This window comes from Schistocerca piceifrons, chromosome 7 (genome assembly GCF_021461385.2).
Source record: "Schistocerca piceifrons isolate TAMUIC-IGC-003096 chromosome 7, iqSchPice1.1, whole genome shotgun sequence".
NCBI classification, from domain to species: Eukaryota; Metazoa; Arthropoda; class Insecta; order Orthoptera; family Acrididae; genus Schistocerca; species Schistocerca piceifrons.
The window spans coordinates 151455495-151480831 of record NC_060144.1 but is presented as its reverse complement, the minus strand read 5'-3'; the positions used below and the strand labels follow the sequence as shown (position 1 = coordinate 151480831).

At 37.8% G+C, this 25337-nt stretch overlaps 1 protein-coding gene across 3 annotated transcripts in view; it reads left to right on the top strand.

The window, feature by feature from the left end:
• Positions 1 to 19984, top strand: part of LOC124709137 (heterogeneous nuclear ribonucleoprotein 27C) — a 66192-nt gene extending 46208 nt beyond the window's left edge. For all 3 annotated transcript variants that reach the window (XM_047240805.1, XM_047240806.1, XM_047240804.1), the window contains one exon: positions 18866 to 19984. In XM_047240805.1, coding sequence (XP_047096761.1) covers positions 18866 to 18981 — 116 coding nt within the window. In that variant the 3' untranslated portion in view covers positions 18982 to 19984. The remainder of the gene's footprint in view (positions 1 to 18865) is intronic.
• Positions 19985 to 25337: the final 5353 nt, after the last annotated feature.

Here is a 25337-nt window from a genome sequence, read left to right as displayed (position 1 = left end):
TGCTGTAAAAGTTAAACAACACAATTGGACAGAGAAAATGAAAACTTTGCTCTCATTCTAATTTTTCTTACCACTCAGTGTATATTTGTTGTTACTATTGGGTAGTACCTGTTTTGCAAACGAGCTGTGGAATGGTTAAGTTGGCAGACATTTGACGTGGTAAAATGAGCACCAGATGCTCATCTAATTCTGTATTAGATGTTTTCAGTTCAGCAGTGCGAGGAAGTTTGGCACTAGTTGCCAGACATGGAATATTTAAAACATTCTTTAGGACTGGGATGTGAAATAAATTCACAGCAGTGACAGACAACTATATAAATATTTGTACAGTCTTCTAGTATCGCACAAATTAAGGGGGATAGGACATAAATTTGGTGGATTTGGAGGAGGAGAGATGTCACAGGACATTTTAATTTCCACTGTCTCTACTTTCACAAATAAACTCATAGAACTTTGTCGGCATGACCAGGAAGGATTCAGGATTAACACTCAACAGTGGAAGTTCAAAAACATAACAAAATAATTTTTTTTTACATGTGGTTTTGTTTCTTCACTTACTATTGGCTGCATTTGTTTCTATAGGTACATTTTTCCTCATAAGTAAGAGATTCTTCAACAAATTTTGCACAGCATATGAACGATACTTATCAGGTGCATGAAACTTCAGAATTTTTTCAGATCTGTTAAAAACTGTGGTAAATTATGAAATTTGATTGTTTTCCTAAATATGAAGTTTAAAATGTAATGGCTCATTCATTTTTTTTCACAAAGTAAATAAATTCTAGAGTTCAATACACAAGTAAGTATGGTTTGTATGCTGCGCAGAATTCATTGAAGAATCTCTCACTTACGAACGAAACTGTACCTATAGCAACAAATGCAGGCAGTGGTAAGTAATAAATGATGATATTTCGTATGTAAAAAAAAGTGTTTGAAGCTTTTGAACTTTCACTCCTGTGAGTGTGAATCCATGAATTTATTTGTAAATGTATAGGCAGTGGAAATTAAAATGTCCTGTGTTGCCTCTCCTGCTCAGTCAGCCAGTTTGATGTCCTGCCCCCCCCCCCCCCCCCCCTCCTTAAAGCTTACATCTCCTTACACTTGCCAAAAGTAAAAACCCATCAGAGAACATGTATCGTGAAACATAATTCTTCCTCAAACATCTCATGTTGGCACACTTTACTCCCACAAGTCTCAGTTTTAAACTAAAGGCCTACCAAAGATAGTACTACGCTATAACACTTGCATCACAGGCCCATATGATGCTACTGTCTGTTGTAAAACCGTTGAATGTTAAATGTCATGTCCTAACAAATTCTAAAAAACCAATACTACACATATGTTAAAATGTGTGCACCCGTGTAGAATGCACCAACAGAAAATATTTAACTTAATGCTGCTAGTTTGCGTAAGTTGTTGGCTATTTCTTGAGGACACTACTAAAGTGGGCCCAGAAATGCCCCTTACGCACATCTCATTTAACATGCTGATACATTACACTGTTTAAGTCCAAAGAAAATCTCTGCTCCCTCTAAATTTCACAGCAACCACCCTGTCGTCGTCCAAAAAGTGGTATACCCTCATACTGCTCGTTCTTGCAGTGCTTAATTTCTGCTAATGAGTCATTCTGTTCATTATAAAGCTATCAACATAACTTCAAAATTTCTTTCCTTTTGCCCCAAATACTGCAACAGTTCTGGCATTTCATTTCATTCACTACAGTATCCTCCATCCAGTTCTCTTCTGTGCTAATCTCAAGCTTCAGCCCCTGTTTCAGTTTATCAGCTGTTTCTGGTGCAGTTTCAGGCCCTCTATTTAGCTTCGTCACCTGGATATGATTTCCCAATATGGCATGGTTCTATATTTATACAGATGTTCTAGTTTTGTTGGGAACCATCTCCTAGAAGTTGAGTTTATTTAACAACAAAGGGGGTTAAAATGGCATTAAACATTAACAAACTGGCACAGAGGTTGAATGATTAAAGCAGTGAACTGTAAAGGAAAGGCAGGAGTTCAAAATAGTATCAGGATTGTGAAATGAAGTACATGGGGCAAATGGGAAAAATATTAAAGTAAGGTATAAAGAAATGGTTGCCATCAATTTTGGAGGAAGCTTGATATCCTTTTGTGCTTGGAGAGGAATGTGTCAGCATAAAATATGTAAATGTTAAAGGTGCCTTACTGGACCATTTTTCTCAATGGCCTCCTTGAGAAGCAGCCATCAACTTACTGTGATAAGTGGTACTTTCCAGGGACAAGATCGAACCACCCTCCTCAGTTTGTTCTGGTCCCTTGTCCGTTTGAAACTGAATGTTTAATTTATGCGTGTGCACGCCCGTCGCTCTTATGCTGTTGCAGTACTATATACCTCCGTGGTATCTTTTTGGCCACTGGCGCCTTTCACACTAGCCCGGTGGAGTGTCTGTATGCAGAAGCTGCTGAGAACTGCTGTCGTACTGATGTGACTTTCAGTAGATACGCATGCCGTTAGTGCCACCCATCCTATGCCACCTCCTTTGATGACTCATTTGCTCACCTGTATGGGGCACGTCCCTCTTCCGTTGCCTATTTGCTCCAGCAGCTTAACTTCATGTTACCTGCACTTTCCCTGGGGAGTGAAACCCTTCCTCACCTTGGCTTCACATGGCAGCCCGTGTTCACCTTGGCCTTTATTTGCTTCCAAAGGACACCACTCCAGCCTCACTCTATTGCCTTCAGTTTCATGACCTTCACATGGAACTTCACGAGTATCTTTGTCCACTGATGGCTCCCGGACTGACAGTGGTGTTCAGTGTGCCTTCGTCATTGGCACTGATGTCTTTTGGTATCAGCTACTGGAACACTGTTCAGTATTTCCAGCAGAGCTTTTGGCCCTGTCAGGCCACGTAGGACATCCAGCGACACAGGCTTTTCAATTGCGTTATCTGCTTCGATTCTGTGTCATTCTAAGCCTCTGTGTGCTGTGTATCACCCATCTCTTAATGCAATGGGTCCAGGAAAGCTGTCACTTTCTCACTCTTGATGGAGCCATTGTGATGCTTATGTGGGTTCCTGGTCATGTCAGTCCAATAGGAAACGAGGCCACCAACACTGCTGCCAAGACTGCAGTCCTAGTGCTCAGCCTATATTTCATCCGATGATCTGTGTTTCTGTCTGTCAGCAGGTGGTGTCACTTTGACATCACCACTGGTCCTCCCCTTCGTGGGAACAAGCTCCAGGTTATTAAGCCTCTCCCTGTGACTTGGGCGACCTCCCTCCTCTGCCCTCTTGCTGTGAGATCATTTTAGTTAGGTAGTGTATCGGGCATTGTCATCTTAGCCATGGCCATTTAAGAGCCGCTGCTCCACCAATTTGTGCTCTTTGTGTTCAACCTTTGGAGGTCGGCTATTTCCTGATGGAATGCCCTTTTTTTAACCACTTACGTTCTCATTCGTGTTTGCTGTCTGAGTGATCGGTCGTTTTAGTGAACAGTATGCGAGCTGTCAACCGTGTTTTACTTTTTACTCGTTGTACCAATATGGCGAAGGCCATTTAATTTTTCAGGGTGTATATGCCCTGGGACATCTTGGAAAAACCTGGTAATTTTTTGAAATGCCAGGAATTCAAATTTTTGTAATTTCGATTGTCAGATACTCTAACAACTATTACCGTATACCACTACTGCATCAATAAAACATAAATGAGAGAGGAAAAAACCTTGAGGTGCAAAGGAAATGCACAATTTACAACAAAAAAACACTGTCCATACACAAGTGTCTGCCAACAGCTAACTGTGTCAAAAGCTATGTAATCCTTCGTAACAACAAACTGCTTCCGATGAGCGTGACATCACAACTATGTACATAAGGTTCATTTGAGCAGTTGCCAGCAAGCTCACACACATGTGCAGTTGAGTCACGTAAGCTCCCACTTCTGGCTTCTTGAAGTGTGGCTGTTAGCTGTATCAGCAGTAGCAGCCAGATGCCGACAGGAAAAAAATTTTGTCGTGCCCAAACTGTCAAATTTGAGCATGCACAGAGCAGTCGTGTTTGGGGGTTGGGGTAGTCACCTCATGACCGATGTTTACCTTTAGTGATTCTGCTGTTTCCTCTTTGTTTACAGCTCCAATGTCAAAGGAAAACAAAACGGATTTCTGTGGCTGGGAGCTATCAAGTGAATTGAGATACATTCGTGTGCTTACGAAGGGTTAAAATACTTCACTTCATTAGCTTGTTTTCTGGTTTATTTTGTTTCCATATTTTTGGTAGTCAAGCATTAATCACATTGCAGAACAATGAAGTTATTTTTGTTGGTCTTCTAAGGAAATTTGGCTTTTATTAGTCGTTCCTGCAGAGGAAATCAGTTTATTTGAAACGAAGTGTTTTAGTCCACAGTATTAGCCACTTCCAAATGTTTAGTGAATTTCAAGTGCATGTTTTCATCTTCTGGCATGTATGGCATTATGCCATTGTAAAGAACCAAACACAAGACAGTACAGAACTGGAACTCCAAAAAATTTACATTCTCTAAAACCACACTAAAAAGCTTAATGTCAGCTTGGGGCCTACTATATTGTGAATCTGGACATATGAATGTGCGCTTCAAGCCGACTTATGCATTTTAGTATGGTTTATGGAGTTCTAATGCTCTTGCAGTATCCCCTGATGTCCTGTTTCTTTTAAGGCATAATGTGAAATCTCTTAGCTTTATACATACAAACGTAGGGGTTTCCTACGTTGCCGTAGCTCTGCACATGCAGTAATGTCTGTTTTCTTGTGCGCTCTGGCAACTGCTGAAACATAAGAATTTCTAACAGGTCTTGGGTAAAATATTGTAAAGTGTTACTTTCAAAGTAAGTTACCTTTTAAGCAAGATGAATCATGTTGCTGTTTGAGAATTTCTTCAATCACCTAGAGTTTGACAATCATTTAAAACTTAGCTGTCCGTGTAGCTACACTTCGTATATTAATATAAACCATTAAATTTTCTGATTTGTGTGTTCCTGCTACTTAAGTGATATTCCTATTGGCTCTGAACATCTGCTGTCATCAGCTGGCTTGATCATGTGACATGAGCTGAGATGGTCTTGCAAAAGGACATAGAAATCCCTATTTCAATGCTTCATAAAACTAATGTGCTGTGTTTGGTGGGATTTGAATTTATACTGTCATAGTACGAAAATATGTTGTGTACCGTTATACAAAAATGTGTAGTGTAAAAGTCGCTGCACTTCAGGGAGGCCCCCCCTCCCCCTTCTCTCCCCTTCTTCCTGGATTTAGTTTTCTACGCTGGTCTGTGAAATGTTAAAAGAACTGACAAGTTTACCAGTCCCTAGGGAAAGTATACTGGCATTTAACACACACAAAGTATATTGCAGCCCTGGAAAAAGTGTATTTTTTAACTGGGATATCTAGGAAAAATCCAGAAACTTTTTCTTTGCCCACAAACACCCTGTTATTAGCTTCTGACCTCCATTTTGCTATGGCGTGTTGTATAGACCTTTCTCCACGGCCATGTTTTTAAGTGTATTCTTTTCTGTTGGTTGAGATTACAATGTAGTCTTTTAACTCCTCTCATTGTCTTAGTGTTCTACAGTTCTGGTGTGGGCATTTATGACCCTAGTTGTTTTTGTACCCTAAAACAAAACAGAAGTGACAGTTGCATCCAGTAGAAAATACCTTTCCTTATGAAATTGAAGTCTGAAATACTATGCACATTCATTTCGCATCGTCTAACTTCTTGAATCAGTAGTGGGTTTAATGTATCCAAAATCTGAGACTTAACATAAAAACTGTCGTGAAATGTTTTCAGTGATGAAACTTCAAAGGGACTTGATTTTTGACTTCATTTTCTGTGTAATTAGATGATGATATTCACTTAACGAAGTCCACATATTATACAAATATTCTTTAGGTGTCCTCAGTTATTCAGACATCCACTCATTTCTGTACACCTGGAATATGGACTACAATGTCATCAGTAATTAGTCGGCCTCTTCTGTTAGGAACAGCTATGGTCCAACAATGACCATTCTTACCATGGATGACTTTTTTAGATTGGATTAGATTTACTTTCATTCCAATTGATCTGTAGTGAGGAGGTCCTCCAGGATGTGGAACATCTGTATTTCTTCACTGCTCTTTGAAAATTCAGCAGACTGATCAGTGTCTACAACTGCTGCAGGAGTGTTAGCTCCAGAATCACTTTCATCAGGAAAGTCACTTTCATGACTTTTTCTAATAGTGCTTCCCGTATAGTGTCTTCCATTAGTAAAAAGTCATTTCTACATGCCATTTTCACATAAATGTGCTCTATGTTCAGAGAGAGAAGTTACACAATTTTGTACTTAAGGGGAACAGTGACACTTCAAAAAATATTTACCAATTTAAACAATAGTGTGTCAAAACTTTGAATGTCCTTCCTTTTCTGTGTCTCACTCAATGCTGAATTTCCATTGGTGGCAGCAAGCTGTTTGTGTGGTGGTGCATGTGTCGTGTAAAGTAACAAACAAGAAACTCCAGGATCAGACTGACCCTGGTGTACACTTCTCGCATTAATAATGGGATACGCCAGTCTTGAAACATGTTATGGTAAATGTACCACATGTTTGACAACTGGTGTGTAACATTCTCAGTATTGATTCATGATGGTTGTATAAAGGTTTACCAACATTAGCTGTTTTTTAGGAGTGCACACAAATATTATAAAGAAAACTATTTTGTTAATTTAAATGAGTATGGTTGTGTGAGCAATTTTACTTCGGTTTGGGCTTTCCTAACATGTATTTTTCCCCCTCCTTGCAAAATACAGTATATTGCATGTAAAAAGGTGCATAGTAACTTCAATATGAAATATACTAAAGTCTTGTTCCAGTATCTGAAAAATTTGTTGCATTTCTGCAGCATTTCATGTGGACTGTCAAAACAGTTTCTCTTTGGTACAAAGCACAGAAAAATTCCACACTTTACAGTCAAAATATCTGTTGAGGGCAAGGCCTAAGTCTGTCCTTCGAACCATTTTCTGCAGAGTTGCCAAAACTGTGGTACTGCACATTATTAGCTGGCATAGGAGCAAAAGTGTTCATCTGGATCACGTGCATCCATTGATGGCATGCCAAGTTTCTTCTTCACAGAAGACTTCAATCTATTTGCAGTCTCCCCTTTGAAGCAGTTCAATGCCATTCTCTTCCCCCCCTGCCACTGCCGCATTGATAAGAGCTACACGTGCACAATGCAGAAATATATATAGAGAAACCAAATAGAAAATTTCAGTTCAGTGATACACTGTACAGTTCAATAACCATTTCTGTCAGATACCGTCCACTCTCCCACAATGCACTTATTGTATTGCTCTACATTATTGGGGCAAGGAACTTGTTTTTCTCCTCTTATGTATTCCATCACTCTACAGTTGTAAGAAGATGAATACAGCAAAAAGAGCTTGCATACACTCAATGTTTTGCCCACTACATAATTATGATCACAGAATTGTCCTTTTGGTAGTCAAAACTGCTACGACCCTGCATCTGGAGTATTTCCTCATTGTCTAAGGGCAGTATTTCAATCTGAACAGACAGTTTACTGTAATTCAGTAAAGTACTAGAAACATAAGTGTTCACAAAATCCGGTATATCCTACAGGCAAAATTTTATTGCACTTCATTCTTACAACCATCAGGTAAAAAATTCACTATGATGATACTCATATGTAGACATAACTACTCTAGTTCCTACTTAAGTGCGTGGCAGATGGTGAAATAATTCACTTCCAAGATATCTTCTGCATTTATAAGCATTTCTCATTGCACAATGTATAATAGTGCCACAAAGTCAAAAGAAAGTGCTACTACACTGGTGACACATGCTCACATAACATAGCACGCTGTCAGCCAAGGAACTTTTACACAAAAAGGGGGTGGAGAAACATTCTTGAATCAAGAGTTTAAACATTGCATGTAAGCATCTTTGTCCACCCAAGAACAAAATTTAAAAATTGGTGCAAAAAACTGAATTTTGGTGTTGCCATGGAGCAACATTGGCCAATAAAGCATATCTTTCTGGTGTGTGTGCTCCATTGAATGAAACATTCAGTACATGGGCAAATCTCTCATCCATTCACATGCTTTCTTTGGAATTTTGTAACTATGGGTCTCATCCTTTCCTGGGAAAAAGAGAATCTGGTTAATCAACTACTTTGAACCCCAAGATGGCTATTGGAGCCCTTTGTGCCTTAATAAGTGTTCCAGTTCAGTGTTGAATGCTTCCATAAGTTTATTTAAAAGACGGAAGAAAGAGCAACCCGACAGTCAGTACAGTACTGTATTGCACTATCCAAAATGATCATGAAGTCTTCTTGCCCCAACAAGTGTAGCCTTCCTGTTGTACTGCTTCTCCTGAACACCACTACTAAGAGCTCGTGTGTCACCTCCACATTAAGATATTGAAATGAATGGGCCCAAATGTGGAACTCCTTGTATGGAATTGGGTCTTTTCTAATAGAAGTGAAAGCAACAGCATTTTGCTTTGAAAATGTTGCAGAACTGATGCATTTCATATTAGGCTGTTTCCAACTCACTGAAAAAGGCAACTCAAGATTTATTCATATATTATGCTATATGAATCCTGTAGATCCTGCATCTTTTCTAGCATTGTGTACCCATCTTTCATCAGAGGATTCTCAGTGAATGGAATCTTAATACTGGAACTTCCTTTGTTCTTTTTCCATCCATACACCTGTTCCATCCATACACCTGATTGTATACCAAGCGTCTCCAATTCATATTTGTTGCTTGTAATTGTCTACCACTCCAGTCTGCTCTCTGAATGACTTGTTTTTATAGCACTCCTAGTAATTCCAAATATGCACCTCTCCCCCCCCCCCCTCCCCCACCTCCCCCTTGCTCACTGGAGAACCCTTCTTAAAATTGTTGCCATATTGGAGATGAATATTAGAGGTTCTTCTGTCCATCTATCTAAGATTTTTATATAGTTGTATCAATCTGTTTCGTAGTGCCAGTAAAATGATTGTGGTTGATATGCATTCCATGAACACAGTTACTACTTACGTGCATAGTTTAAAAGATCTCAAAACTTACTCCAAGGCTGCTGATTCGGAGGCAGGACATACCCATGCTTGGCTCCTGTTTCAGTTCTTAATTTTGCAAAATGAAGCCTAGTAGAAGCTGTAGCATCAGTGATATTTCCTCAGTCTATATTAATCATAAAGTAAATGTATATACATTCAAAATTGTAATCTCCAAAAGTTCTTCACCAATTTCTTTGAAATTTTGAAACAGAGTTGCATATGAAGGTGCATGTTTTCATATGCCTTCTGTAATACCATCTGTTGATTTAGGAGAGAGATGGCAGCAATAATTTCAAGAACTTCTTGACTTTGTTGCTTCAGATTTTCATTTGATACTTTAATAAACAATCATGCAGACAGAATAGTATATAAAGCAACAGTGTACAGGTTTTCTGTTAAAAACAACTATGAGAAAGAAAATGCTATGGTAATCGGAGCATTTTAAACTGTTGGAGAAATTTTTTCCCCAATACATATGTTTTCCTTACATAAAAATTGGATACACAATGTGCTGTTTTGTTTTTTCCTCCATCAGTGTTAACAGAAGACAGTAAGAGTTGTATTTATGGCTTATCAGCATCTGATTAGCATACTGCTATGGAATCAGAATCATCTGAAAGTTGTTAATCCTATGTGTTTGCAGATTAAATAATAAGAGGTACTGTCATTGAAGCCACTATCCCCAAAGATCTGGTAGCTGGAGAGGTCTCCCCCCCCCCCCCCCCCCCATACATGGTAACCAATCCTGACACAATTGCGAAGCATTGTTATGTTCGTTAATATACGAGTATTCATTGAATGAGTTGCTCATAGTCTCGCATCTTTTTAATTGACAAAAAATAGTGAGGAGGTAGCATATAGTGTAATGGGAAGTACCAGTATCAGGCGAGTGTAAGTGACATTCAATAGGCATTTCATAATTCTGGTGGTTGAAGTATGAGTCCCAGGTTAGTTAGTGGCATTATATGCACCTTCCCCATTGGTTGCATAACGTAGTGCCAAAATTATGGGTATCAACTGTAGACTGTCTGTTATTGGAAGAAGGATGAAGGTTTAGTAGCCTTAGCAAAACTTATTTTGTTTAACCTGAAAGTACCACTTCTGGTGGATTTAAGTGTGCTTAAGTGATGGAATGAAAGTATACAATTTTTGGTATACTGGCTCCATCAACACTACAAAGTTTACAAACAATTAGACTTGCACAGTGCAAAAGGTAATCAGTACCATCGTAAGGCTACCTAAGAAGCATAAGATGAGATTTTATTGGTCAGTCTACTCTCCAACACCTGTCTCAGTAAGTGAGAAGTTGGCATCTTTGAGTGCCATCTGGAGGACCTAGGTCAATCTCTAAAATTTCCCTTGCTGGGAGGACTGGAGTACAATGCACTCAGCACATGAGTAGGTAGTACTTAAATTAGTAGTGGCATTAAGATCTAGAAAGTTAACAGCTAGGAGAGGCAGTGTGCTGACCCCTTGTCCTTCTATAATACTTTAGCCAAATGATGCATATGCAGATCAATGTGCCAACTGTTACTTGCAGTTCTCACTGAGTCAACATGTGATGTGACAAGTTTAAATGGAGTCTGTGCAATGGTAATCTGTGCAACATTTGCACTCGTACAGGAGTGATAAATGACAGGCAAGGCAACACAGCAGGCAGCAAAGCCTTGCGAGTGGCACATCGCTGTCAGCCTCATTGCAGATAACTTCCAAATATCACGTATTTACTTGAGACTGGAAAATAGTATGGCTGTCCTTAGAGGGTTAAATACAATTTATATATGTTAGCTGAAATTGGTACCCAACATTGAGACACACAAAATACACCTAACAAAAACTGGCCATTGGCTATTTTTTATTGCAGACTTTTCAAAATATGTGCTGTGTTTTACTTACTTTCAAAGTATGCAATAAGTATGGTAAATAGCAAAGAAAACTAGTTAATTATCAAACTGTGCTATCAGACTATACTGTAAATTTTTTTCGAATAGTTTCCATAAAATTAAATGAGATTACATAGCAGAGAGGACGTGTGAATCCCAAAACTGGTTTTTAATTTTTTTGTGTGAATAGTTAGTTTCACTGAGGAGCTAGAGGTGGATGTAGCATTGCTTCGTATATGTTTGTGGTTGTGTGGAGCAACCAGCAGTCTGTTTCACCTGGTGATCCGACAAGAAAATTCTATTGGTGTTGTAGTGCTGTCATCCCAGTAGGAACAAGTTAGGTCGCTTCAACTATGTTCTACGTGTTCAACTGATGATAGTTGCAACTGCATGATATGCAAGTCTCATCGTGTATCGTATCGCATGAGTGAGATTGACCTTAGGCTGTGTGTCTCTAGACTTTATTAGAGCTCCTTTTTTTTAATGTATGTATCGTACAAGTGCCGCGGTTAGACTGAAACGTTTTCAGTAGTGTTAGTTTCCTCTGCATAGTTTTTCTGGAAGGAGTTAGTGATGCCAGTACCTAGTTTCCTCAACTGTTAAAACTTGATGTGACTGATGGTGATTAATTTATTTTATCCACATTTAAAATTTGCTAGCAATGTTAACACTTTCTCAGATGTGCAACAAGCAATAAAGTTATCATACATAAGGCATACTGAATATTAGCTTGCTATTTTCATTAGAACTACCACATTTTTCTGCAAGGTAAAAAAAAACTTGTATTCAGATGAAATTGAAAGAAATGGCATAGATGAGTTTTTTTCCAAACGGCATTTTCGTAATGTATATTCATCAATACACCACAGATCAAGATTAGTTTCTGATGCTAAAGTGGAATTTAGATGTTCCACATCTAAATTTTTATGTTGACAGTTGTCTGTGACTGTGTCTGTGACTGTGTCTGTGTCTGTGTCTAAATAACATTTTTTTATTTAAACTACAAATATTTCATGTCTGTTGTAGGATTCGGTAAGTCTGTGCCAACTACTCTGCTATATTTGTAAATGTTTCCTTGCATACACTGTATAACAGTGCATCAGTAGAAACTCAAATACATGATAATGCCACTTGTTTTGTCCCCTCCCACTCTCACTACAGTGCTGGCCACAGAGAGTTGTTCCCAGAAGCAGAGGTGTGTCGTTTGTTTTCCTCTGTTCAGGTATGGAGTGAGGGAATTACAAGCAGCAGGTGATCTTGTACCCACACATAGGGTTTTTTCTGTTATGATTCAGATATTTATAATTTTTTGCTTGGAGGATGAGGTACTTAGACCCCGTACAGCGAACAGTATATTGTTAGCCAGAGATGCAGATATCAGATGTAATTTTGAAAATGAAACTTGGCAGTTCACCTCTTGAGAGTATCTTGATCAGTTCTGATACTTCTTGTCTGAGTACTGCATAAAACAGTACATAGTTCAGCATTCATTCCCAAAATCATTGTAGACCTAAAAATATGTACATATTAATAACATTAAGACAACAAATGTTTTATGAGGAGCACTGAAGCTGTTTCCTCTAGGCAAGAGCTCTTCTTTCGGTCACCAAGTTACTGATCCTTTGACACATGAATTCGGAATGTCCTGTCAACTGGTCTCTTCCTTTAGTCAGGCCATGTAATGAAGTCCTTTCTTCCTCTATAGCACCACATTTCAAATGCTTACAGTCTCTTGTCTGAACTGTTTGCCAAGTTTGACATTCATTCAAGGCTATATGCCACAAAATACCTCCAGAAAAGGCTTTCCCACACTTGAAATTGGTATTAAATGTTACCAAAATTTTCTTTTTTCAGAAGTGCGTTTATTGCTATTGCCAGTCATTTTATGTCCTTCCTACTTCTCCCATTGTCATGTTGCTCCCAAAGACCAAAATTAATCTACAAGTCTCTTCATTTCATAATTCCCTTATTACTTGATTTGACAACATTGTTATGCTGGCTTTGTTTTTGTTTGTTCAATTTACAACATTGTACCAGGACACTAGACTTATTTCCAAGACACTTGATTTTGCCTAACCTTTTCGAAGTTATGTCATCTCTGACAGAATTCCAATGTTGTAGTAGTTTGCCAAAGTTTTCCTCTCTCCCTGAATTTTAATTCCGCTTTCATATTTCATCTCAGTTTCCAATACTGCTTACCAGTGTACCAACATCAGGGATAGGCTACATCCCTGTCTCACTCCATTGTCAGCTGTTGCTTCTTTTCATTTCATGTGGGCTGGTTTCTATACATGTTGTAGGCAGCCAGCATTGTCAAAAGCTTTCTCTAAATCTACAAATGCTATGAACATAGTTTTGCCTTTCTTAGCCTTTCTTTTATGATAACTCAGTGTGGGTGTTGCCTTGCATGTTGCTACAGTTCTGAGACCCAAACTGATCTACAAGGTTGAAGAATACAATTTCTTCCAGTCTTCTGTAAATATTTTGCCTGTATTTTGCAAACATTACTTACTAAGCTCCTGGCTTGATAATATTCATGCCTGTGTTCTTTGGAATGGGATTTATTACACTTTTCTGTAAGTCTGATTATATTTAACCTCTCTCATATCTTGTTCATCAGATGGAGTATTTTCTCCTAAGGCATACATGTTTTTGGAAATACTACTACTGTAGTTCCTTCCCTGCTTTCACCTGTTTGCAGTACCAACATTATGTGCCCATGTTAAGAAACATTCCAAGGCAAAGTCATGCATCTAAAACTACTGTAGAGGCCTTCTTCATGAATCATGTTAGTTTGGCGTCTCCACAGATACCCCTACAATGTTGCTGCAACTGTGTATTCTAGAAATAAGCAAACCACCCAACCCCAGCAAAAGCCTGCTACACATCCTACCTTTATTTTGACAAAGAGAAACATTTTTCCAATTATAAATGTAATATTATCACATATAGCACTTAGGAAGAATAATTCACAAATCTTTGTTACCTTAAAATTCTCCTGTTTATTTCTGACAATGATGTATATTAGAACAGTGTCAAATTCTGTCCACTATCTTACCAAATGGCGACATCAGTTGCAAAATTACCTTCTATGATTACAGTGTAGATGCCTATAGGAACCACACTATTTGGAAGTTCAATTTTTCTCAGTAATTACCCAGATCGGCTGATTATACTGCTGTCTAATGACTACACATTGTTAGCTCTGGGCAGAGTTCAGATTGCTTGTTAGTTCATACTGTACTACGCGAGATAAATGGACTATGCAGAACTCCTGACTTACTTGTCGGTCAACTAGATTTGTTCACCACCTGTACTCTGCCGAGTTCCTGTAGCAGCAGTTTCTGTCCATTCCCTGCAGTCTTCATTAGTACTGTTCAAAAACATTCAGAGTAATTGATTTTGCAATTGTCATAAGAAAGTGTAAAATTTTTGTTTGATAGAACAGAGATGTTAATGCTATGTGTGTTGGTCTGATAATTGAAAACTTTTTAAATTGGGTTAAATATGTCTTTTAAATATTGTCGTGGTTGGCTCAGTAAAAATTACTGCTAAAATTGTTATGCTTGCAATAAACATTAGTGTTTTCTTATACAAGTCAGTGGGGAAAGACAGCTGCCATTTACTTCAATATGGGTATTGGAGGCAGTTTTCTTAAATAGATAACTACTTGTAATAATGAATTAGGGGCTCCGGCTTTCTGCAAGTACGGAACTGTTGTTTTGCTTTAATATCATACACATTTCAACATGGTTATGGTGTCATCAGTAGCTTTTTCTTTCATTCTTAAAATACATTTACACAATCTTTATGTAGGTTAGGGAGTGTTAAATCAGATTTTGTTTAATTCACATACATGCTTCACCTTTTGCTTACATTGTGAGAGCTCTGAATTTAGACGATGCCCTAACATCCCTATGTTACGGGTGGCTCGGTGTATTAATTTAGATCTATAGTTGATTTTGGTTGGCAGCAACAAGACACACAGTGTAAATAAAAGATAAAAACATACATAATTTAAAGAACAAAATCTGATGATGTAACATATTTCCTGACATACATGAAATTTGTATGAATGTAGTTGTGGAACAATACAAGAAAAAAGAACCTGTTTAGGAATTCAGATCTGGTGAAGCATGTTCGAATGTTAAAGCAAAATGGTAATTGTGTACTTCAAAAAAGGTGGACCTTCTTTAATTCATTATTATTTTTCTGCAAGCACAGGAACAGAAATTAAAATTCCAATAACTATTCATGATCAGTTTTTCTCAAAGCTGTGAAAGTGTTTATCTAGACATCACTGTAGCTTGATTGCTTCCTCTTTGTCTCCTGATCTTTTAGTTGCTGTTGTGGTTGTGAGTTTGCTTATTGATTGCTTTAGAACACTTTTGTAGCAATGCAGTTTTGCAAGTGTGTAAAGATTTCTTAAGGTGGCTGCAGTACCTTGGTGCAGGTCTTTAGTGAGTTCCAGAAAGTTTGATTTGACACAGTTAATTTTAACAAAGATATTCCAAATAGTGCTCTTTCACTCCCAAATTTTTGTCAGATACTGGTCATTTGTTCATTGTATTGCTTCTGGCAGTTCCTAGAGCATTGATTGGAGGCGGGACAGCTTAGGTTAAAGCATGACTGAATGAGCAGGAGGTAAGCATCCGAGGAGAGTTGGGTTAAATGTTCAACTACTGTTCCATTATTTCTACTCTGACAACATGCTCACTCTTGGTCCCACAACATTTCACTGCTTTGAGTCTCTTATTTTGTTCCTTGCCTCTTTCTCTGAAATCTCTTCATTTATTGAGGTTTTCTTCATTGTGCAGTTCATTGTTGTCTAATCTGGTAATTACAGCTCCTAAATATTTGATAAATACCAAAGAGTTTACGGTCTTCTAGAAACTTTTCTTGAATGTCAGAACTAATGTTTAATGTTGTATGTGGTCATTTAATTGCGTTTGTATATTCAGCATGGTGGTTTGCACTCAGAAATCTTAATTTGTTAAATTTTGTGATAACTGATTTTGTGACAACTGATAATATTAATTGCTGTGTTTTTGAGTGCACCACATGCTTGTAACAAGTAGTTCAGTTAGTACTGCCAGAACGGTTTAGTATACAAATTGTTTTCTTTTATTGCAATTATGTTCTTGTCTTTGAATTTAACCAACATATCACATGTAGTAACTCAATATTAGCACTTTTTTCTGCAAACCTCTTCAATTTATCAGAAAAAGTATGAAACACACCTGTTGAGATTGCAGCAGTGTGATTAACATTAACTTTTCAAAGCTCTTCATAACATTGCAAAAAGAAAAGAGAATCCTTTGAACTTCTTGATCAGAGAGAAATAAGTAATGCCACCATTGATCCTTATAGAATGTGAAGAAATGTTTAATTGCTCTCTAGTCTCACAGCATTGAGATCTCTCATCCTTGCATAGCTGAAATGTATAGCCGCTAAATCCAGTTAAGAGTTGTTTCCATACTTTGATTTTGCCCTCCTTGATACTGTCGCAATGAAGACAGGTTTTGTGTTGTCAAATACAATTTTGTGTTTCTTTTTAAAACTGTGTTCAGCAGCCTTTGCTTTGTTTAAATTTTGTACTTCACGTGCTGCCACTGTTTCACACAGTTTCTTAAATGGTATGTGTGAAATGCCAAGTGTGTGTCACTGAGGCACTTCGGAGAAATATCCCAGGACCGCAAAGACCAAGCTACTCTCTTAACCACTGAAGAATATGTTGTTCTTTGTTGTATGGAAATCTTGTCTAGTCGATTCTCTACCCAGGATTCTGTATTTTATTATGTTTATCCTTTACCAACTGGCTAGGTGATGTGAGTTCAAAGGTCAGAGGAAAGAAACTGCATAGCACCTCCAACATGACTACCTAGTAAAGCACTGTTACCAGTAAAAAAATCTTGATTGGGTAGTAAGTTAATGTCACTGCTATCTTGTAGGTGCCTAATATTAGGCTTACTGAAGTTTTGGGTGTCAGGAAGACATTGTTTCTGAAAAGGGATATCATCACAAAGAAATTACTTCAAAGAAACCTTTTGTGTTTGAACACTAAGGTGTCTCTTCAATAAATGTGGCATTTTCTTTAAAGAGCTGTATGTCCCATCTCGTAATGGCTCTGCTCTTGGTGAGCTACTAAACTAACAGATTTCACAATATTGTAACACTTCGTGTGTGTATTGGGGAGAGGGGGTGGGGGAGAATCCTTAATGGTTAATTTTCTATTCTTTAAATATGAAATATAACATGGTGATGGTTAACTTAGTTTAAAAAAAAAGGAACATTTTCATTAGGTGTAGTAGACAACACTTGTTATATCAAAAGGAACACATTCTAACTTTGCGTATCTGCGAATGCTGAATTTTTCATGCAGTAAAATTGTTGAAGCAGTTATTTACAGAAGTTAGATTTAACAGAGTCTAACAAATACTTCAGAGTGGTGTTAAATTTTATATGAATCTGTACTTACTGTTAACAGCTCAGGTAATATTACCCACAAGAATAAGTTTGTGTTGTTCATGTTGATTAAGCTGGCTTGGATTATGTAAGACTTAATAGAGAATGTCAGAAATTTGAGTCATTGATTGTAACTAGTGTTGCAAAATTGTAGACATTATACCTCCCTCTTTGTAGTGTAATACCAGATTTAGGAAGGATACTTGTGCTTCGTCTTTTTCTAGTAGTAATACTGTTGTAAGGAAAGGTAATGGTTAAATACCCACGTGATTCATAAATGTTGTTTCAATCTCCATTTTGTTACATACAGCCAAGAACTACACTGTTAGGGCATTTCTATAGGTTTCCTTTGATAGCAATATCTTCACGGTCTGCCATTAAACTCTGGCAATACTGTTGATGCTGCTGCAATTTTTCTCTGAATATTACAATATCATGGAAGTTTTATGTAGGTAATAGGGGTAGATCACAACAGTATACAGTCATATTCCCAAAGTTTCTAAGATAATTTAATGACTTGTGAAATACTACCAACATTTTAGGAAGTAATAAATGCTACTGCAGGATCTACTCTACATGTGCGAAACAAGAGCTGTCAGTCCTCCGTGTGGTTGCATGGCAGGAAGATCCATAACAAGAGCGTTGATGGTACCCCAGGTGTTTGGAAAGAAAATAGGATAATTACAGTTCCAGTTATATTTCCACAAAAGCAATTTACAGTTAAAATAGTCAGATGATTTGGAATGACTGGGAACCAATCTAAGTTAGCAGGTAGGTAAGTTTTTGGGTGTATACTTAGGTGCCATTTCAAATCGTACAAAAACCATCATCCCACAAGTTTTCAATCAGCTTGGTTAACAAATGCAACACTGTTGAACATTTTGTGAAACATCCAATGCACATTATATGCCTCTTCTTACTGTATATAATTTTTGTCTTGATATTGACAGCACACACAATTTCCTCAGCAAAACAGTGTTGTATACTAATCAACTGTAGGGAATTACCACTGGATGGGAACTTTGACTGTGTATTGCATCTTATCTACAGCATACATGTCATGTCATATTTATTTTAATATAGATACCAAGCATTGTGTTCAATATGCTTTTCAATTCTTAGTGCCAAGGCAGGGGATACTACATCTGTATTCATAATGTGTTTGCTCAAAATGACCTCTGTAGATTTTATCTGGAAGTTTGGCCACTTTATCCTCGGAAATGTTAAAATATGCAGTTAATACTTAGCATTTTCTCTTTTTTGATACTTTTCTGTTTGAGAACATTCTGGCATAATCCTCTCGTATGTATTGGTCCTTGTAGCAGTTTTTTCTTTGCACTGTGGTTAAGATTCCTGACAATGTCCAGATCCTTTCCTACATTTACTCTCCAGAATTCCCATCCTTTCTACGCAAGATGGACTTGAAGACAAATTCTCCTGCTTGTCCCAATTCAGGGCAGGGAGATGGCAGTACTGCTGGGAGCTACACTGGTGGACCAGGACCACAGAGAGGAGGCAACTACAGCCAGCCCAACCAGGCGCAGAGCTTCCATCCGTACAGGCGCATGTAACAATTTCATTTGCTGACAAGACAACACTCCAGGTTGTAGCACATTATTGGACTGTATGGTGAAAACCTCTCATTCAGATTGGTTTATTTCTGTGGGACACCTTTAGTACTGGACTGTATGGTTTACAGCACACAATTCTAGGAATAGGATAAAATCCACAGCTGACTGTTCAGTGTTGTTAGCAGCAGAGAGCTAATATATAGATATGTATTCCTTCATTTTGTTTCCATTTCAGATATTCATATTTGATATTTGAGAAATAATAATTGTTTGTTCTGCCTGCTGTTTAATTTTTATAGTTAATGGAAATGGATGTTATCACTCATCTCGCAATTTTCAGTGTGATTGTAGTTGGTACTTGTTAGATGTGTCAGCAGAAGTTTTATTTTGTTTGTCATTTGAATGTAGGAACTATGAATGTTTCCTTGTAAGAATGAGTTGATTAAATCAAAAATTGGAAAATAATTAAAGACTGTCGATCATTAATGATTGATGTAACAAATAACAGTTTTAATATTCTAGATCTTCTGAAAGGGTTATTCATTGGCATCCTAAAGTTGGATGAGAAGCTGTAACAGTTTGTCCAATATTCATTATATATTTTTAAGATACACATCTTGCACATAACGTATTATTTGCAGTACTGTCATCCTTGTATGACACAATAATCAAAATAAGTTTTGATTCAGCAGTAACTTCCACAGTTTTTAAGTTGTATTCTGCATTACCATAATCACATTCATTCACTGCTGTACCCTTACTTATTTTGATGTAATTTTAAGAACTGCCTGCCAAAATTACACATTACATGGATTTAAAATTTCATTACTGTGTGGTATTTTATGGGTGATAAAGTAATGTGAGAAGTTAAGATAATATGGAATGTATGGGAAATGTTGTTCATAAATAATCTTTCATTTTCATACGTGATATCAAAGAATAAGCACATTTATACAAAACAAATTTTGAGTATATATTTGAATGTAATAAATTTGAGAGTACATTTATGTGTTGATTATATTGAAAGTACCTAATCCAGAAAAAATGCTCTTTAATCATTGTGATGTTATTTCTTGTTGTCCATATTGTGAGCCATTGAATGTATACATGGCATTGCTATGGAACCTTGAAATTGATCCAGTGGATCATGCCAACATTTTATCAAGGATAATCTTCTTGCTCTTCCTATTGTTTGTGTTTCAAGAGTTCCGTGAAGTTCTATGAGCGGAATAGAAAGATAATCGATGCAAATATAGAGTAATAATATACAGTCATCATCTAAACCTGTTCAGTCATCCATGTAATCATCTGTTCACTGTTTTAAAATTTTCTGGTCATGAATTTAAGATGAAATTTTTTTTCTTCCCCCCCCCCCCCCCCCCCCCCCCCCCCAAAGTCTTGGCTGAAGAGACCTGTAAAAGTCCATGTAAGTACAGTACCCCATCTAACTTAACTACGATCTCCAAAATAATGGTGAATATAAAGAAATTATTAATACATGTTAAGAGTTATGCAGACTGTGGAATCCTGTGGTCACAGTAAATGAGAACTGCTAGAGGACCCACATAATAATTCTGGTTACACTGCTTAAAGCGATTCATCGTCTTGTGGAACTTAGCGTAGTGTGTCAATTTTTCAGTAAAAATGAGATGGGATAATTAACTAATAGTTGAGAACTACCTGTAGTTTTCAGCTTTTAAAAAGTGAATATATTAATTTTTTCCTTAATTTAAAATGTTTGGCTGATACCTCATTGATGCTTTTCAAAGAAACAATTTGTGTTTAGGGTAAGCTTCATTGCACTAAGGACATCTGAAGTAGATACTTTGACAGGTGTTGTCTTTATCTAACAATGGAAATATTGCAATTTCTTAAAATGGCAGTAAAACAGTAGGTATTTTTCATGTTAAGAAGGCACTTGATTTCATTCAACCAGACAGTGACTGAAAAGGTCCTTAGAGTTTAAAACAAATATTAATCAGGAGTTTCTTACATTGTTACTTAGGAAAGCCCTCTCATGCTGCAGTGTTGAGGAGAATATTTGCATACTTGCAGTGGAACCTTACGGACTGACCCTGCTACAATTTTCTTCATACTTACAGCATTTTCATGGTCTGTGGATGGGCATCAGTTTCCTGAAGCTGTGCAACACAATTGTCAAACACTAAAACATTTTATGGTTTTCGAGTGCTGTAAAGAGAATACACTCAGAGTAGTTTAGCAGACATGGTGAATACCTTAAGTGCGTAGTGTGTCCGTCTTGTATTTGTGTGAATTTTGCTAGGACGGATTTTATTTGAATTCTATATTCATTTTTAAGTGGCAACATTAATTAGCAAAAATTAAAACATAATTTTTAATGACAATAACATCTCTTAGACATTGACTGCCACAAGGCCATCACTGCTGGACATAGCAGTCTCATGCCTGATGGTCTGTGCCCACTAGTGGCTACAAACTCCAGTCTGCTTAGTACAGTACCATAAACGCCGATTATTTAAACAATCACACTTGCATATATAAAACAGTTCCTAATGTCTGATTACTTTACACATGAGTTAACGTGTTAAAATATTTGCCATTAAGCATGTAAGCGGGAAAAAATTCAGGACAGTTTTGAAATTATGCTTAAAGTTTGTTGGAAGCCGCTAAGCGCGCACGTTCCCGAGTACTGGAGACACATGCACATGCACGCTTCTGTGATACTTGTCTTCATTTGTTAAACTTTTAACATACAAATATACATTTTGGTCAGTAAATTGTGATAGCATTTTAAATTTTTAAGTCTGTCCGTAATTATGAGAAACATTGAAAATAGAAATGTTGTTGCCCCTCTACTTTTAACTGGTACCAGGTTCTGTTCTGGTATACTGGTTTAGTAATAACTGACAACTATAGTTCTACGCCATGTTTGCTGTACCATTACATGCAGCTTGATAATGAAACCTATGCTGTGAGTTAATGTGGCATGCAAATGTGATCTTGGGTTGGTGAGGTATTATCAGTTGAGCATTGATCAGTTTTTTTTCTACAGCTGTACACGGTGTAGATTCCTTGGACTCAATGACTAACACAAACATTGTCATAGTAACTGCTGTCGCTACCAGTGTTCAGGAACGCTTCATCTTCACCAGAAAACTGCGATAATGCTGGATACTGACATCAAAATCTTTATTCTTCCGTCATCCTAAGTAATGCATCAGTGAAACCCGGCGTTTTTGACGTGAACAACATTGTGCTGCCTGACCGATTAACTGTACAGGATCCAGTGGAACTAAAACCATTCATTCTGATACTATATGATAAGGCAAATCTGATCATATCAGAATACAAATTAGCAGTCAACTTCATAAAGGACTAGTGACCTGCCACAGCTTCACAGCATTACGTACCGACAAGGGAACTTCGATTTCACATTCTCCGATTGTATTTTCTTGTGAGTCTACGACATAAATTCGTAGCCCCTGTGGAAAAATTCCCCAATTTTACATTTGTTCCTAGTAAGGTTTACCTTGAGTCTACAATCTAACTTGATGTCACTTGACTTTGTCCCGTTTTCTTACTATTGACATTTGGCAATATGACTGAATGAGTTATTGGCGCAAAAGACCGGTGGTTCACACTACAGGTGGTGGCAGAGTTGAGGGAATATTTTATGCTGAGAAGAGTAGAGACATGAGAAAAGAAAAGCTGATGTAATCTGTGATCAGTGTTGCCAACACAGATTGCAACAGTTAGCATCACTGCACAATTATGCTACAACTACTGCTACAGCAGGACAGTTGACATGAAGTGTTCTGTACCGAGCCAATACATTATGGAAGGGGCCCATCTGCCACATTTTCTTGTGTCACTTTTAACTCAGTCTCATCTTTTTGCTTTTATTTCCAATGTACTGTATTCAGCAACAATATTGATCGTCAACCTTTTAAATTCAAACACTGAATCTTGAATATGCTTGGTCAAAATCAAGGAAATGGTCATTTCCGGCTAGTGAGCTCTTACTGGCTGACGACTTGTTACGTCACGCAACAGCCAATGCAGCCACCATCCCACCCACATTAACACACACAAAATGAGATTATGTGCTGGACATGTGGAGAGGGGGTGGCTCTTCAACAGGAGTGTTGGTAGGGGTGAAAGCATTTTGTGATGTGCTGAAAATATATATTTTGTACAGATCATGTGCTGTGGCAGAGATGTCGCACAGAAATAGAACAAGAGTTTTATGAACGCACATTTTAAAGACTTTCGTATTCAAATCTGACACAATACAGTTGCAACTACTACATACACTACTCACGTATATACTTTGCTCCACGCACTGTAGATTATAAAGATTGGCAACAGGGATAGAAGGCATGAAACAAGACTGTAGCTCCTGAGCTTTCTAATTTATATATTACGCATTGTACAGAAATTCACTGAGCTGACTTTTAAGAAGCTTGTAATGTCTCTTTCTCTCAATAAGCCCAAAATAACATTTTGACGAGGTGGAGCATTGAAGTGTGGCTCGTAAGAAAACCATTAAACAATAACAGCAATGGTGATAGTTTGTAATTAAGCAGATGTCGGCATTTACACTCATGGTTTAACCACTTAGCTACTGCTTATTTCAGTCATCTACCAGAATATGCTACACTGCCATTGGGTACAAAAGCAGGGTGTATATGCACTGGAACATCAGGGAAAAATTTGGGCATTTTCTAGAATTCAGGGAATTTTTTTTTTATTTTAGAGTTCAGTTAAATTTTTGTAATTTTGACCGGTAAGAACTGATAAAGAGCAAAATGTGTCAAAGGCTTTAGGACAAAGGCCATGGAATACTTCATAATAATAATCTGCAGCCGACTAGTGTGATGTCACAACTGTTTGCATTAAGTTTGTCTGAGCAGTAGCCTGCAGGTTCACACGCATGCGGAGTTGAGTTGCGTATGGGCAGTACCTTCTCCAGCTTCCGGCTACTTGAAGTGTGGCTGTTAGCTGTATCAGCAGTTGCAACAAGCAACCAGATGCTATCCAGAAAAATTTTTCTGACTCGCACAAGCTGCCAGATTGCTGCATGCGCATAGCAGCCTAGGTTGTAGTGGGGAGAGGGTTAGTCTCCGCACAAGCCGTGTTTATTTGAGCTGTCTTTATTCCTCTGTCTGTGTGTGTGTGTGTGTGTGTGTGTGGGTGTGGGTGTGGGTGTGGGTGTGTGTGGGTGTGGGTGTGTGTGGGTGGGGGGGGGGGGGGGCGCGGACACCAGGATGCAGGTTGAGGACGGCATGCCTGATGGATGGCATGTTGTATTTCGCTGCCTCCTTCTGGTGGATGACATAGTTGGCGGTCTCGATGGCTGTGCAGCCCGGTTGTCGGCCACCTGCCCCTGACTGCGCCGCACCTTGGAGGGCAAGGTGTAAAAGTAGTGTTTAGGGATTTTGCTGTTCCCTCTTCGTTTACATTTCTCACAGAAAATGGAAACGAGAGATTTCTGTGCTTGGGAGCTATCAAGTGAATTAAAATACATTCACATAATTTCAGAAGGCTAACATATGTTAATAGTTTGTTTTCTGATTTTATTTTATTTCCACATTTTTGGCAGTCAGTCGCCTTGTAGAACAATAAAGTTATCTTTGTTGGTTTGCTAAATAAATGTGGCTTTTATGAATCTTCTCTCCAGAAGCAGTCAGTTCATTAGAATCAAGGAGTTATTCTGCACTATGGCTTAGCTTCAATTGCTCACTGAATTTCAAGTGCGCATTTTCATCATCTGGTGTGTATGGCATTATGCCTTAATAAAGAACCAAACACAAAATAATACAGTACTGGTACTCCAAGAAAATTTGCATCCCATAAACCGCACTGAAATCTTTATATCACTTCATTGTAAATCTGGACGTATGATTGTGCACTTTTAAGCGGAATTATGCATTTTAGTATGGTGTATGAAATTCTTATGCTCTTCGAGTATCCTATCTCTTTTGTGACCTTATGTAAAATCCTTTAATACTATGTATGTATGTATGTATGTATGTATGAATGAATGAACATGTGGGCTTCCCACCTCATTGTTGCTGTCCATGTGCTGTAACACCTGTTTTCTGGTACACTCTGGCTACTGCTGAAACAAAGCTATTTCTAACAGGCTGTGGAAAAATATTGGAAATGGTGCTTTGAAAAGCGTTAGTTTCGAAGGAAATTTCCTTGTATGCAAGATGGATTAGGTTATGTGTACGAATGTCCAATGAGTTTCTTAAATCACAGAGCATTTGACTCATTTAAAGCTTAACACATTGAGGACCAGCCACTCAGAAGAATTTCGAGCCCAGAAGACCAGGCATTAACGCCATTTAAAATTTTACTTGCACATTTGT